Genomic DNA, 17,825 nt, shown 5'->3' with positions numbered 1-17,825 from the left:
TGTGTCGTTGTAATAATCAATCCATGTTTTCATATCGCCTGTGTGACTTTGCTCAAAGATCTATTTAGGTAGTTAAAGGTATAGACCAGTTCTGGTCATGTGATTGCATTGTGAAAGAAACATTGTGGCATCGATCAGAAAAGGTTGATCAACAAGCATTGGTGTGTACTGCAAGGTTCTGGAATCACCAAAATGATTAGAAATTTGGCCCAGTTTTGGTAAAGTTACACAGAAAGATGTAAATGGGACTACGCGATATCTATCCTGTCCGGATGGATATAATAATTTACCAAATATATCAATTAGTAGGCGGTTTCCCGGCAAAATTTGTATCATCACGTATTAGTCAAAACATATTCTTTCACATGATTGGAAATAAGAGCTTCAATTTAATTTTTTGAGAGGGGGGCATTTCTGAAACTGGTCTATACCTTGAAGGTAATTGTTTGTATTGCAAATGGGTGTTACAGTATTTTTAGTGCGAGGGTTCTTTTCTTTATTTAAATGTCATGTCATTTGATGTTTACTCTGATTCAAGCTCTAGTAGGGCTATCAGCTATATTCAGTCATTATATCCTGAATTGTGGTGTTGTTGCTAACGTATGGGATTCGCCCTTACGTCGCTCTTATCAACGAAATGTTTTTGATGGGAGTTGTGTTGCACATTCGACCTTTGAGAAACGCGCCAAATTTATGAAATGGCATTATCGAAAATCAACTTTACCTTGTAATCGCAATATTCCATAAATGTATCCTTTGTAGCATTAAAAAATTTCACAGATTCACACACACACATGCATGAACTGCTAAGAATGATACCGAAGGCTTTTCCTCGTAGCATATCATTGGTGCAAATCCAAATACACTATCCTATGACAATCACCCACAGTTCCCTGTTTTGGTTTGACATCCTTTCTGAAAAAATAATCACATACACATTATTGCTTCATCGTAGGAAAAGAAAACCAAAATATCACATACAGCCTTCACTATCTGAATTTTTGTCTCCAAAACAGGAGGCCTCCATGGCCCGATATCGCGCACATCACACAAACGGTTTATGACGCACTCTTGTAAACTGTGATCACCACTCCTTCCTCGTTCCGAATGCAGATGCTGTATACAGTATCTGCATTTCGAACCGAATAATATGCAAATACTTTATCTATTGTTACCCTGTGGACTTTGGACCGAGAGCGGATGTTTGCGGTGAGGATATTTTGTGGAGGTGTAATTTATTTGTTACAAGAATTATGGAATCCGGGATTTGTAATGCTAAGTTCACACCGACGCCGAATTGATGGCGCATTAAATCGACGAGCAAAGCGGCGGCAAAGCGTAACAAAGCTTAATTAAAGCGTAAAGACCGTAATAGAGCGTGAGAAAGCTTTGAGCAATTCGGGACATTCGGCAAGAGCGCCAACATTTTTTAAACTGTTTAAAAATTTGAGGCGATCTGCCACGAATTGCGTAAAGCGGGGAGAGCGTATTAAAGCTTATCAAAGCGTCACAAAGCTTATCAAAGTTTTGCTCAAAGCGTAGGAAAGCTTAACAGAGTTTAAATTTTTGGCGCTCTTGCCGAATGTCCCGAATTGCTCAAAGCTTTCTCACGCTCTATTACGGTCTTTACACTTTAATTAGGTGATACGTAACGAAGTCTACGTATCACCTATTGATTTCGTCAAGATTTTCTTTATTATTTTTATTATTCTGCCATGAATTTGTTCGCAGGATATCTCAAGACTGAATAAAGCCATTACCATGAAACTTGCCATGATGATAGATCTTAGTCTAACTTAGAACTGCGTGACTTTTTAGAGAGTTAAAGTTATCGTGACGTCATCCAGGCGCCATTTTGTGAAAATCAATTTATGATCATATCTTCATAAGGGAAAGGGATTTCTCATTTATAATTATCATGATTAAGATAAATATCCATCCGGTCAAGTTGAGGTCAATAGAAGTGCGCAAATGCGCGCGTGCGCGTTCGTCCGCGCGTTTACGCGCGCGCAAAAATTTAAAATGCTCCAAATCATCCTAATTTTTTTTTTGCATACGTTTCAGGCCATATGGAGCATTTCATAAAAAAAATACGCACACGCACATGCGCGCGCGTTTTCGCGCGTACTGGTATTTTGCAACATAGAATCGCCGATTTTTTTCTGTCATCATATTCGGTACATTTTTCCAAGCATTTTGATAATTTGTTCACCTTTTATTAACGCAATGAGCGTCCGTCAAAGTTGACAGCACGCGCGGATTTGCGTTATCTTTTTCCACAATACATGGGCAAAAACATGCCTATATAAAATTCATTGTAACTCTTTAGAATAGATAGAAACTCCTAATATTTTGTCATATTTGGATAGATTATGAGTCGGAGATATGATTTCATGTCTCATTTTAACCTCGATTAACTCATGACGTCATCATAATGGCCTCCAAACTCAAAATTTTAATTTGCATATTATGACAATGCATATTTTAGGAAAATTGATTGTATCTCTGTAAATATTGATTGTTTTTCTTCTAAATTTTAATATGTTCTAGCTGTGACAATTCTCTACAAATGCAGTTTCCCCAATTCTTCAGTTTGACAAAGGCATTATGGCGAATTTTTGCAATTAAAGGAGGCATGTCAATTTTACACATTTTGCGTGTATTCTCTATGGGACATGACTTTTTCTCAAAACTGGATTCTACATTTTCGTCTTTCGCGAGCAATATCTCAATTGTTGTAGCTTTGTTTTTGCTGAGCTTAGAGTGTGTTGTAGCTGAGAGAATAAGCTATTTCCAGTGTGCACTTTATTTTTCGATCATTTGCCGGGATCATTTCTTTGAATAAGATAAAATCGTCAAAATGCTGCAAAGGGTCAATGGTCATATATCGTCTCAATCTATCTTCCCTAGATCCACGATGATCAAGGAGACACAATTTAATCTTGACATATGGATAGATCATAATGGTAGAAGCATTTTATAAAATAATATATATCGAGTAATGCATTATTCTTTTTTTAAACCATTATCATACGTATCACCTAATTCGTCTAAGTGACGAATTCAAGTCTAGTTAAGCTTTGTTACGCTTTGCCGCCGCTTTGCTCGCCGATTTAATGCGCCATCAATTCGGCGTCGGTGTGAACTTAGCATAACATATCTCAGGAGATCGTGAGATTTTTTGAAAAAATGACGCCGAATTGATCGCCGATTTAAAGCGCGACATTCGGCGTCGGCGTGAACTAGGCATACCAAAGAGATACATGTGTCAATTCGCATTTGAAACATGACAGCGAAAGCCTGTATTTCAAATAATCTTACTCATGTCATCGATTCCAGCTAATATTTTGTAAACTTTTCAAAGCTATGGTTACATATACTAATGTACTTTACTCTCTACCACACAGTCGTCAACCCTAAGAGACAAGTAATATGACAAGGTTATCTCGAAGTTGTATGGGTTGGATTCATAGAAATGTGTGTAAGTTTAGAAGGTAGTAGGCTATTGAAAATAAATAAATGTTATTCTATGGATTGGAACAAGTTTCTGTGAAATTATAGATACATAACATCATTACTATGTCCCATTTGCAGGCCCCCAAAATGAAAAGGTTAAATTCCAACGGCATTTGAAAGAAAATACTAATTTAGAACTTCCCTAAACAAAAAAAAGGAGGGGGGGGGGCTTTAAAATGTTTTTAAGTGGGAAAATAACGACTATGAGTTGTCGAATCGACTTAAGAGCTATAGAGCCAGTAAGTAATAGTCTGATTTTCAGACCATTGTGCCGAATGGTCGTACGTTTTATGCTGCGCAAAGATTCAATCAGTTTAATTTTGGCCATTACAAAAAGTGGGTTATTGATGTAGACAAATGCTCATGTACCCTTTGCAGCTCATTTTATGTATGTTACCAAAGAAGAAAAAAGCCAGTCAGTCACTCAATAATAGTGTCTGACAGTGAAGTCTAGCAAGTAAACGGGTTTCCTTGCATAATTTGAATATGAGGACACTGCTAACGTTTAAATTTCACAGATAGGACATACATGCCATATTCGTAATTCCTGCAAAGTTCTACAGAATTTGATGTTGGCTGCAATTTTTACAACTGATTAACTCATTCGCGAACATTTTTCAAGTTTCAAATTTATTTATTTCCACTTTATCGAAAATAACGTAATCGAACATAATGAACATGGTCATAATTATAACTAAGCATACAATATAAAAACATAATGTACATTGTAATAGTTATAACAAAAGATACGATCATAAGTGTGATAAATACATTGCAAAAAAAATAAATAAAGTGGGGATCTACTAAAAAGCAAAGCTTGTGTTGTGTAGGTCCCAGTTAATAGGTTTGTATATAAATAAGGGTATCTGAATAAACACAAGATATTTACAAAAGCATATGATTATACGAGGGTTATCTTTAAAGCCCCACTGTCCTACTTGTAGCTACTTGCTCCCTCTATATAGAAAACTTCCCCAATCGGTGCCTGTTGGTCCCCATGATCCTCTTCTTCTTATGTTAGTTGAGAGCTGAGTTAATGAGATAGCCACCTGTCAGTGACCTTGCTGTGTGGTCTAATCCCTTCTGGCCAAGTAGTATTGACGGTCTTTAAGTGACATATTTTATAAACATAGCATAAACAATTGAGAAGGAGAAGAAACAAAAAGGAAGAGTTATGTGCTTTCCTCAGCATATTAAACCAAATATATATAAATTAAATAAAAGGACCAGTGCTTATTTTAACACTACGTGTGTGGGAAACCACATTGTGTGGTTTGCCATATGTACCCTGGTTTAATATGATGCTCAGTCACCTGTGGCAGAAATGTAACGAATATGATATTATTGGACAGAAAACAGGTTACTCTTCTTCATGTTCTAGATTTCAAACTCATATTGGTTATTAATTTTAAAGTAGGAGCTACCAAAGTTGGGTACACCTATTTTTAGACGGATTGTATATATTTATGTATGGGCCTACACATTAATTATTTTTTTTAATGACAAAAATAAATAATATACCGTTTTTGTTAAAGGGTATAGACTAATGTAGGATAGCGTGTTAAGAATCAAGCAGTACTAATTATTTGTTATCATAAGACTACAAACATCTTGAAGATTGTCTGATTTGTACAGGTGTTGACCATGTTTTCTTTTTTCTTGGGGGCGGTTAAAATACCACATCTCACTTTCTTCCTCTATTTTTGTCAGCATATTTAGGTTGACACTTCGAAATATTAAAGTGTCATTACAATTTCGTGTATTTTCTCTTTTGTTTTGTAGAAAAATGAAAATGGTGGGACAATTTTTACTGCTAGTACTATGTGTACTACGATACAATGTTGCAGGTATGTATAGGCCTATTCACCAATGACCTCTATACCAGATTATCTTTCTTAATTTATAATATTATTCCAACTATAACTTCGAGAGGTTAAAGTTCGTTTCAAGACGACTGAGTGTACCAAAGAAATTGAGTATTAATTCTTAATTGGAGTGAAAAAGTTGATGTTCATCATCACTGTAACGATTATTGTCGTATAAAGCCATAGCACACACACACACACACACGTCAAAATCGTGCAGTAAATAAATTGATATTGTTTTTTAAATAATTAACGTCACGTGATCTCAGATCAGCCAATAAGATACGCACTAATGCAAATACCCCATTTTATAAACACTCGGCATGTTGTACACAAGCACAATTCACGCTATAGCTGCAATGACAAATTCTTCAAATGGGTCTAATATCGAACAAGTAATTTTTGGGAAATGTTTTAGTTTAGGAGTCCATTATGTGTAGAGACACATGTTTTTCAGAACACCATATGAGCATTAATCACGATGAAAACCTTTATTGACTGGAGTTTGGGCTTAATACTTTTCTTTTTGTCACCTATTATATCCCAGGTGGTCAGGTAGTAACGGACCGGAACACAGTTATGATCAAAGGATCAGAAGCAAGCCTTCAATGTTCCTTTCGTGGGACGCCTTTGCAACTTTATTGGTTCAAAGAGGGTGAGTTGACTGGCATTCAGTTTATTGAAATGTTTAAACCCTGCGAGACTGTTAACCATGTGCATGTTCTCTTGTATATAAATGTAGGTGTTACGATTACAGACAAATTTTATGCTGCTTAAACCCCGCCATACGCCCTTTAATGTGGCCCAAAGACCTATTACGGTATCATCAACCAAGATTTTGGGAACAATTTAGCTTTGATTTCAATTAAACATTTGCGACTTGTAAAGTAATTGCAAACCAGCCAATTTTGACTTTCTTCTCTTGAAATTTCACGTTGTCTCTGCTATAAATGGCAAGTCCTACTCTATAGTGAATTGCATTTGGATTAAAAGAGATAATAATTTTGTTTAAAGACGGTGGAAATGTTTTTTAAATTGGACCAAATATGGCACAGTTGTGAAGGCATCTTTAAGTTTCGCAACACTTTCAGGAAACAGAGATATGCATCCGTATCAGAATATTTACCCCTGGAAAATAACCCCCGCCCTTGGGGGGGGGGGGGGGGTTGTCCCGCTGGTAATTGGCCGGTCGTGATTGCCTAGAGGTTAATTGTCCTAGAACCGAGCGAGCTACTTAGCATACAGCGTATATAATGCATATGGTGCTTCACTCTTCCCCATATAGTTTGTTAATAAAATTCCAAGCTTCTTGTTTTCTTCACGTCACCCCTGTTTATTTGTTCTCCTTTGTTTACAAAAGATCACAGTTACTGTAGTAGTGATTTTGCACATATTCCATGAGAATTCAAGCCATGTTTTACATTCTCAGAGCAAAAACAGTGATATTTCTGTTAAATTAATGTTCAAAACGGAAGGGGAATAAGTAGGGGGTGGCATCATCAACTCGCTAATTTGCATACAGCCTATGTGATATTTCATAAAGTAATGCAAACATTTAAAACTCCATAAACTTAAGGCCTCAATATTAATTTATTTTGGTCATCAGTAAACCAGTTCATCACAGTCCCCCATACATTTGCCCACTTCTGTTTGAACGACTTCTACTTTATTAATTCATAACTATTTTGCTTTGGTCTTGTTAGCTTTATACTGTTATTCATGTTTCCTTTCTTTTTTCTTTCTCAATTAGATATCAACATTAATTACCCCTCTGAGATTGATTTGTTTTTCTAAAAATTCAGTTGAATACGGCTACCAAATGAAAATATATCAGGATGGCAGGCCACTTTGTAAACTTAAAAAATATAAAAATATTTATTTTCTTGACACAAGGTTTACGAATGAAAGTATCTATTTTGTTTTCTTTACATTCCCTAAAATATGGATTAGGTGATCCTGCTATGTCGAAAGCAGAAACCTTAATTGGATTTTATAGTGGAAGAACACAACGACCCGAACATGACAGCGGAAAGTTCAATGTGAGTGAAGATTGCTCCCTCACATTCACTGCAGAAATTGGTGATGCTGGTCGCTACTACTGCGACGTGTCGAATGACGAAGGAACTAAGATTGGGGGTTTCACGGATGTGACTGTAGCTGGTACGTTATTAGATCAATTTTGTTTGGGTGTAGGGCCTACAAGTATGGACATACAGAGAGATTATTGACATTCGTCACTCTTTTTCTGTACATGCGAACCTAAAAATATCATTGAAAGGTGAGATCCGGGTCGCGATCGGAATTTCACTCAAAGTAAACATTTTGTAAATTAATGAGATTATTTGGCCGAGTGGTTTGCGTTCGAGCAAAAGGAGATGATAGCACTTGTCGAGAAGTTAGATATTATTTTCAGAGTGTGAACGGCGTTTTAAAAAAAGGTGAGAATAACCGCGATCCAATTCTCACTACACTTATGCGTGAATGGGCCTAATGTATTATTGTATGGCTAAAACAGAGCGCCCATGTCTGCGCAAATAAATAATTCAAAACTCGCAAAAACAAATAATATTTTCATCTTTGTTAGAACGATACGTGTGTGTGTGTGTCAAAAAATGAGTAAAAACAGTTTTTGTTTGTATTTGGTAATCCAAATCACAAGCCTTGAAATCTTGTCTTTCAGGTTAAAAATAATGTACTGTGTGTAAAATGAATGAGTGCTCACACATTGGAGCTCTTCGATTTGGAATACCAAAAATGACTCGGCCACCGTTTCTTGTAGAAAGGACAGTGTTCTTGCTTGAATTTAGACAAAGTTTGTGAACAATTTAGTTTTAAACTTTTGCAAGATTCTGGAATTAGTTAAACATTTTTCCCCTTTATTTCATTATTCTATTATATCGGAAAAGCACATTATTCACTTAATATAGTTATGTTCGGCCTTACAGAGTTTTGATAACATATATGGACTGGTTTGCAATATGAACGTCTTTTCTATACCTACAGTTCCTCCAGACGACCCATTCCCCATGATAGACAATTTCACGATTTCGGACGGTAATCGGCCGACAACGATTACCTGTCGAGCGGATGGGGCTTCTAAAGGTTTGGTAGTTTTACAATGGATGCACAATGGGGATGAGTACCCTCAGATTATCAGGAACTTCACAAACGCAGACGGAATCACAGAAAACCTCACAGCGACTATCGAGGCCCTGGTTAGCGAAGAACCCTACATCTGCGTCGGCACCCTGAAGGCAACCAATCGCGTTAATTCAACAGAAGAGGCCTTTGTCCAACGAACCATTTTCAGTACCATACGATCCGAAGGACCCACAGAATATTTGACCACACCCGTCGAGGATACTGACAACAACCATTCGACGGTGATTGCAGGTCAGAATGAAATCGAGTTAATTATGAAAGGTGTTAAGTCTCGTGGTGTGTCTACTGTTGTGTTGCTCTTTCTGTTTGGTTATTCTTAGTTTCTTTTTTCTTTATGTTTTGTGTGTTCCTTGGACAAGTCATAATGTTTGTCCTACCTAGCAACATTTAATGTATGCAATTTTAATTCCTAGTATTGAAATACACTAATTCGTGACAGGTGAATGAAATAATTTTTTACGAGGCACTTTACGAAGATTTGTACATTTAATTTGATTACATTACGGAAGTCACCAATTAACTCAATGCTAAGGTTTAACAGATATATCCCTCGAAACAACAAAGTTTCATATTCCAAGGAATGTTCAAAGTATTATATTTATACAACAATTACCTTATTATGAGAGCTTTACGTACCTCTGATATTTTTACCTGACATCTAGAAAGAGCCCTACATTCTGAGGCATGTGATCGTATATTACAAATTGAATTAAGTTGTGTATGTCTTAACTATAGAATTCGATGTCCAACATCTGTTTCAGATATCGTATACCTAACTGATGGTAATCTTCTGGATTTAGAATTTTCAAAAGGGGATTTCTAGAAAGAAAAAAAAAACGATTTGCTGGATCTCGAAGTGGTACTGGTAGCCTGTCAAAATTTAAAATAGAAAAGGATACATTTATTTGCCTTTTTGCTATTTATGGTAAATGACTTTGTCCTTTCTCATTATCTTTCTCTATTTCAGTGGCAGTTTCAGTTTCATTTCTTCTCGGTAAGTTAACATGTTGTTATGATATAATCTGTAATTACGATGATGAAAATAATAATAATAGTAAATGATAATAACAATAAGAAAATTTGTAGGACTCGTGTATCGCATGCACAACCATATTTTTTGTGACTCTCATTATTTTATATATATAAAATAATGAGAATCACAAAAAATGTGGTTGTGCATGCGATACACGAGTCCTATCGCAGAGGATTAAGGGAGGCATGCAATAAAACACCAATATCATAATAATAATCAAAGTTTTGGTGCACCAGGTGTCATTATTCTTGATAGGGATGTCAAATTAAGAAAGAACCGATATCAAGAAACCTGTCACAAATATTAGGAACTGTTAAACGAAATGGCGCCATGTCACCTGTGTGGGATTTCAGACAAGAAAGTCCTTTATCCTCGTCTAGACATGAGAAGAAATGCCGGAAATTGTATTCAATGATGAATCGTCTTAATGCGGGACTGCACTACTTGTAGCTACTTGCGCCCTCTATGTAGCAAACAATGCCTAAGCGGTACCCGCTGGTCCCCCGATGGACCCTGGTTTTTCTTATGTTAATTGAAAGCTAATTTGATGAGATAGCCGCCTGTCAGTGATAATGCAGGGAGGTTTAATCCCTCCTGGTCAAACTATTGCAAATAGGCTTTAACATTTAAAGATACCTACATGTAAAACTTTCCAAATAAAGGGTACTTTCAAAGAAAAGTCGACAAAGGCGGTACATTTTACCCTGGTCATTTGTTTTAGTTGAAATTTTAAAGGTAAAATATGGCGATGGCTTAAAGACACTATTTCTCTTTTGCAGCCAACCTCAATTTCTGTAGAACTTTGAAGGAATTATGAATATGTCATGAATGTCCTATCTCTGAAATGTACACGTTAGCAGTGCCCTAATATTAAAATTGTGCAAGGAAATCCGTTTACTTGCTAGACTTCACTGTCAGACACTATTGTCAGTATTGAGTGACTGACTGGCTTTTTTTTCTTCTTTGGTAATAACATACATAACGTGAGCTGTAAAGGGTACATGACCATTTTTCTACATCAATAACCCACTTCTTGTAATGGCCAAAATTAAACTGATTGAATCTTTGCGCAGTATAAAACATACGACCATGCGGTACAATGGTCTGAAAATCAAGACTATTACGTATTGGCTCTAGAGCTCCTAAGTCGATTTGACAACTAATAGTCGTTATTTTCCCACTTAAAAACATTTTAAAGCCTCATTTTTTTAAGGGGAGTTCTAAATTAGTATTATCTTTCAAATGCCGTTGGAATTTAACCTTTTCATTTGTTTGGCCTGCAAAAGGGACATAGTACCTTTAAGCAATGGAGTATTGAAGGCGATTGAAAAACTGGAAATTAAAATGAGGAGTATACATCGGCCCTCTCATAGTCTCCTTAAACATAGGGGGATCATGATCTTATGATATAATACAGTATTAATTGTCTACATATTTCTAAACTCTGTACTTATATATTTATTGCACTGCAACAGGATATCTCAGTCACTTGGTCATTTTTCATAATTTCTTTCGCACGTCTACAGCTCTCACTGTCATTGCTGCAGTGTATCTTTGTATGAAGAAGAAGAAGCTTCAAATCCGCACACTTCAGTTATATAAGATATTACAAAAGGGTAAGTATGGTATTTGACTTTTAGGACGACCTTCCTCTCAATAAATTTACGCGCAACTACAATTCCCTTTAACCCCCCCCCCCCCCACAAAAAAAAAATATATATATATGTATATATATATATCCTCAGACTATTACGCGTAAAATGCATATAGCCTCGTTCAGATATGCGGGAAACCGTTATGGGTTTTGTCTCGCCCGCGTAGCAAAAAGCGAGACATCCTAAATGTAGTCACCCGGCGGGGGTAGTTGTTGTCCACAGGCGCGGATCCAGGATTTCTTAGGGGAGGGGGCCCAACTTTTTTTTTTTTTTTGCTCCCGAAAATTTGAAAATCGCGCCGGCCGAAAAGTCCCTCAGTGGGGGGGGGGGGGGGGGGGGGTGAGGGAGTACAGAGCACAATTTTTTTTTTTTTTTTTTTTTTTTTTTTTTTTTTTTGCTCCCGAAAATTTGAAAAACGCGCCGGCCAAAAAGTCGCTCAGTGGGGGGGGGGGGGGGGGGGGGGGGGGGGGGGGGGGGGGGGGGGGGGGGGGGGCACTTTTTTTTTTTTTTTTTTTTGATCCTCAAAAAAATTTCAATTTGCACCCCCCCTTGAGCGCCAGGGGGGGGGGGGGCCCAACCCCAAAAAAGGTAAAAAATCACGTGATTTTACATGATTTTTTTCTCAAGGGGGGGGGGGGCCCGGGCCCCCCGGGGCCCCCCCCCCCTGGATCCGCCACTGGTTGTCCAAGTGGTATCTTGTCAGGGGGAGACATTTTTACCGGCCGGTAATTTTTGTACAGGCTTCAGTCGTAAAAAATATACATTAAAACTTTGTTCAGATAGGACGCGGCAAACCGAAATGTTTGTTTTTTGTATGATGACGAAAAAACTAGAACGCGTCACATTCGGTATAATATTGTAGCACAGAGCTCGATGAATATGCGCAGGACTTTTGTGGCTCGTAGTTTATATGTTTAAAAAAACGCCAATTCTATTTTTGTTGGCTCTTTTATCGAACGAGCCTTATCTTGAAACACCCCCAGGATTGAGAGCATTTCGACATTTTACCTAATGCAATGTTTTACATGCTTGTTACATTTTTTTACGTGGTAGAACTTTTATTACTTGAATGATTTAAGCGCCTTTTATGGCAGCTGAGCTAAAGCCAGGTAACTACTTTTAATCGCCTTTGGCATCCGCTGGAGGATATGTGCGCAATATAATTCACGAAGATGCAACTTGAAACGGTCTGTGTTTCAAATTAGCCAAACCCCTTCTCCAATCATAGGGAATTGTGTGCGCGTGTGCGAATGGGCAGGTGATTGTTGTAAACTAGTAATGATAAAAATAAATTTAAACTACCCCCCCCCCAACCAAATTCAAGATGTGCAAAGCGAAACCCCTTTTAGAATAGCAATACTCTGAAAATAACCATTAACAAAAATATTACATTATCTTTACCTTTCATAATTATGTTTGTTATGTTTTGTTATTACAGAGGGAAGCCGACGAGTTGGCCCCGAGGCAAAGTTTCAACAGGGTGTCAATAACGTTGGATCCCGAGAGGAAGCGAGCGTCACTCTCGTGACTCCGAAAAAGCACTGACCTTGAATAAATTAATTAATTTCCCTTATTTTTGCATCCAAATTATTGTCAAGGGACAACATTTCCACCTTTTGTAAATACTAAATTTCATACATTGATTACGCTTAAGCTGCGCCAATGTATATGGCGATGTGAACTAGGGGGTCTGAGAGTATTTTGCAGTGCGTACCAGTGAGAAGAAGAAAAAATGCAACCTGAAAAGAAACAGTAATTGAAAAAAAATATCGAGTTTTATGTTAATAGCTCATAAATTTAAAATGATATGCCTTCAAATGGTACTGTGATTACATTGATCAATAATTAACCGAGCAACATTGTTTTAAAAATGGCATTTCAAAATACAGTTGTGCCAGATTTTGGAAAAACGGTATTGAGTATCACATGTGAACATGAAGTTCAAGAAAATGTAAGCTTTAAAAGATTTCCATTATGTGATGTGCCTAAAGCAGTTACCCCTTTTTGACAACACAAAACTGTTTGGGTTGCCCTTTAGAAAGTTGCAGTTCTGTAAATGCTAACATTAGGCTATTAAAAAATATACATGTTTAGCGTCCCCGCCCGCTTCCTTTTGGGGGACGCCTCCTTTTTTTTTTAAAGAAAAAAAACATGAAAAACATTGCTAAAAATAATGAAGTGGATCTTTTTCTGATTTAAAAAAAAATATATATATCGGCGGCTATCTTGAAAAAAAAGCCCGACTGTCAGGAAAAAAATGTACCGAGTGGCCATTTTGAGAAGCCTTTTGAAAGAAGAAAAAAAAGGGGCCTCCTCCTTCCTATTTTTCGAAAAAAAACAGGACGCTAAACATGTTTGTGTTTTTTGGGGGGGCCTTACTGTCATAATGATTGCAGTCATATTTACTTACAAAATATGCCCTTCCACTCTCATCAATGACAATATCTCCTTTGATCTTTATTTCCTAGTGATGGTCATCAATTTGACCTCATTATTAAAAGAATTACAGTATGAAAACAATATTCTCATTCGGTTTAAAGGTTTAGGTTTCCCTCAGGTCGTCTTCGGTCAAGTTCGCACGTAATATACTTACGTTTTCAACCACGTTCACTGTTTCGACCAAATCTGGCACAAATGGATTTTGACACGCCATTTGTAAAACAATATTGCTCGGTGAAGCATATGTTAAACGATATTATCAATGTGTCATTTCACATTCACTTGATGAAAAGCGAGGAATCACATGTTTACAGCTCAGTTTTTGTTCAGAAATGTTCACAATACCCGTTTGTTTTCCAGACGCACCCTGTAAAGGAGTCGATTTAGAAAGTGATTCCGTAATACGTGGATTCCCGGAAATCTCAAAATATACAAAAAATGCATTTGACGCTGCTCATTTTGTATAGCTACGTTTAATAGAAACAATAGTATCCCGCTATATTTTGGTGCAAAGTATTCAAGTGTGATACTGGTTTTCATGCGTAAGCCCATGGACTTGTATATTTGATAGAGGCGAAACTGTCGAAAAATTCTGATTTTACATAATTTTGACAAAATAAACTTGCATAAATTATATTTATGAAGTAAGAAGTGAGCATAGAGAGGAGGTAAGATAAAAGGAAAGCGACCTAGGCCCATAAAGGCTTATTAGTAGTCCAGTAGAGTACATTTATTCTTTTGTTTTGAGGGTTGCATTATCTCTCTTTTAAAATGAAATATCTGTAATTGTTCATGTAATATGTATGTAACAATATATATTTTCCTTCACAAAACGATTGGTCTTTGCAGATTTTATAGTCAAGTGCATCTTATAGGGCAGCACGTACTCTTGGTTTTCTTTTGTTTGGTACTTTATCATGATAGCCTTTTGTGGGGGGGGGGGGAATTTCAATTACAACTTGAATGGAGTTTCCACTTCAATGGCATTTCTCAAAGTACCACCATTATTTAAAGATTTTTTGATCCCTCATAATTCATTTCTGCAGCAAGAATTTAATTTCTTTAATATTTTGTATCAATGTTTTGTTTGTATTAATGTACACATATACAGAAGCCTCATACTCTGAGTCTTCCAAAACGCTGAATGTTCCTCCACCGGTTCGGTTCTAAAGGTTTATATCAATTTAATTCATGAATTGCAACATGCATGCAGTAACGCAAGATTTCGGTTCCAAAAAATACTACTACATCAGATTTTGGTTTTAAAAGGTACTATACATCCACAAAAATTAAAAGAACACAAATTCAGGAAAAACGTTTGTGCAGATTTAGATTCTGTTAAAGAGTGGTTTTATACTTTTTTCATACAATAATATAATCATTCCAAACTGGCATTGCTAACTACGATTATCAAAAAATCGTGTTTATCTCAGAACTTGGATCTATGAATGTATTAGCCTACCTTTGAAACCGAGCCCTTTCATTTTGTATGGATTTTTTTTAATTCTACCGATCTATTCAAATAATGTCATTTATCGATATTGTTACGAATATGCAAAGGAGATGTTGATGGATATGCTAATTCCAAGATGTTGCTCGAGTTGAGAATAATAAACGGATCAAAGGTAACCAAATCGTCTTGATTTTCATTATATATCAATATAATTCAGAGTTGTGGAAGGGCCAATATGAGTTGATTGTCCCGACTTAACAGATTGGGGGCTTGTCTCAAGAGCTAGATATAGTAACATATGCCGTTTTGTTACTTTTCCGATCCGAAATGCGTATTGTTTGGAGTTTGCCTTTTGTCCCATTCATGGGTTTTGGTGTGGTTTTCGCACACATTTAATGACTGTGGAATGTCTGTGCTGTAGTCATGGTAGTGTAGCGTCCATAATAGGGTTAAGCCTACACACTACAGTTTGATCTTGTTTTGTACTGCATGATAGCTCGAGTCTTGGCTGGGGTATATGCCCCTTAGATGTCTGTTGAGGTCTTAAAGTGTAACATGGTCTTAAAGTGTAACACGACCCCCTAGCTCCTGAAAAAAGAGTCGCTGCGTGCGCGCGGCGCTTACGTACAGCTAGCTGTAGTTATCATGCATGCAAACAGCAGTATACTGCTCGCTTTCGTTCCAGCTAACTAGCTAGTTGCTGCAATTGTTCGACTAAAGTGTACCAATTCAACATTTAAAGCTTAATACAGACCGATAGGAAAGATTATGCCTTACATGAGTAGCTTCGTAAGCTTTCTTTTATCCCATAAAGAGAGAGAGAGAGAGAGAGAGAGAGAGGGAGAGATTCAAGTGGAAAAGGCCGAAGATTGTCATTACCGCGAAGCATTTATAGACTGCGCTCCGACTGCGCTACATGCACAGCAGGCCGTGTTAATCGCCATTCGTTATGGGGGGACAAAGCCATCACCTACCTACTACGTAATTCTGGCGTGTTTCATCAAGTGACTTCAGTCTGATAGCAATACCAGTTGCCATTAGAATTTGGAGATATCATTGTTTCTGATTACATCTATCTAGCACATTTAACTTCTCTTGATGATGAAAATATGCCGGAAAGTAAGCCGCAAAGAAAAGAAAACAAATGAAAAAGAAATTGAAGAAGCAGAAGGAAGGAAAGGAAGAAAGAAAATGGGATAAGAAAGAAAAAAGAAAAAGTAAAAAAAGAAAATAAATATAAATAATAAATGAATAGAATATAGGAAAAAGAAACCAAGAAAGATAGAAATAAATTGAACGAAAATTGAAATGAAAAGAAGACGAAAGAAGAAGGGAAAGGAGCAAGATAATATTGATATCATGTCTTCACTTCTAGTCAACCTCTTGTTTTTTTTTATAGGCCTGGCTACCTTTTTTTCCCTTCTTTCCTTTATCTTTTTCTTATTTTTTTCTCTAATTTTAAAAGTAATCTTGGTTTCTTATATTTTACTTTCCTTACTCGTATACTGTGAAGAAATGATTTCATCCTATGGCGTATTTCATCTGGATTGTATGTTTGTCACAAGTTCATAAGTGCCCCTTATGATATCTGATAGCCCTTTTTATTGTTTACCTTGACACGCGTCCCCTCTAATAAGTGCCCTTTTACTTTTTGATATGTGCCACTTTCCCCTTTTTAATAAGAGCCCCTTCCCTTTCTCATAAATTCCTCTTTGACACATGCCTCCTTTTCCTTTCTTGTAAGTACCCTTTCCCTCCTAATGGGTGCCCCTTTTCCCTTTTTTATACGGCCCCTCTCCTTATCATAAATACCCCTTTTCATCTTTGATAAATGCCCCTATTAAAATCTTATAGGTTCCCCTTTTCCTGTGACAAATGCCCATTTTTCATTATCATTAGTGCCCCTTTTAAAAATATCTGTTGAGTGCCCCTTTTCAGGTGCGAGAAATGCCCCGTTTTCACCACTGATTACTGCCTCTTTTACTTAGACACATGTTCCTTTTCTTTTCAAATAAATGTCCTTTTTCCATCTGAGTGCTCCATTTTCATTTATCCATAACATGTGCCCCTATTTTTAAGCGACTAAGAGCAACTCTTTTTCTTTACCCCCCCCCCCAAGCTTGTGTCTACGCTAGATCGCATTTATAGTTGATATAAGTGTGTTATATAGTTTTCAGTCTTTCATCATCGTGATTAAAATCCCAAGCTGTAATTTTTCGCACAGCGACCTCACTTATCTTGAAACTTTTGCTTCCATGTCATGTAAGTGAATATTCAGATTGTGCAAAGTAACATGATGCTTAAACAGTAGCTAATTGGACCATGCATGTTCAGTTAAAAGAGTCTGAGAAACAAATATTGAAATCATCCCTCATTATTGTGACCACAATGTAAACAATTTTATATTTTTGCTTTGAGATTTCCCTTTGTATGTGCCCTCCCCCCAGAAAGTGTCTTTTTTTGTCCCCCCCCCCTGAATATATTGATTAGTTAGTTAATTCGGCGAGACATTGCTGCGGCCAGCTGGTTAGTTCGAGTGAACAGCAAACACTTAGCTAGATGTATTATGCCAAGGCGCTGTGCGCATCGACTAATTTTTCAGGAACTTAGGCACCGTGTTACACTTTAAGACCATGTTACACTTTAAGACCTCAACAGATGTCGTCTCATTGGTATGAAATTTACTGCACATCTGCTGCGGT

At 37.0% G+C, this 17,825-nt stretch overlaps 1 protein-coding gene across 1 annotated transcript; it reads left to right on the top strand.

The window, feature by feature from the left end:
* The first annotated feature begins 5,299 nt into the window (after positions 1-5,299).
* On the top strand, positions 5,300-13,461 carry LOC105442463. Its single transcript, XM_030988997.1, has 7 exons — positions 5,300-5,363; positions 5,929-6,036; positions 7,332-7,541; positions 8,385-8,774; positions 9,511-9,537; positions 11,103-11,192; positions 12,670-13,461. Exons 1-7 carry the CDS (start codon positions 5,303-5,305, stop codon positions 12,774-12,776), a joined length of 993 nt encoding a protein of 330 aa, XP_030844857.1. The 5' UTR covers positions 5,300-5,302; the 3' UTR covers positions 12,777-13,461.
* Positions 13,462-17,825: the final 4,364 nt, after the last annotated feature.

Source organism: Strongylocentrotus purpuratus, unplaced genomic scaffold (assembly GCF_000002235.5).
Source record: "Strongylocentrotus purpuratus isolate Spur 01 unplaced genomic scaffold, Spur_5.0 spur5_scaffold_18, whole genome shotgun sequence".
NCBI lineage: Eukaryota > Metazoa > Echinodermata > Echinoidea > Camarodonta > Strongylocentrotidae > Strongylocentrotus > Strongylocentrotus purpuratus.
This window is presented reverse-complemented; position numbering and strand designations above follow the sequence as displayed.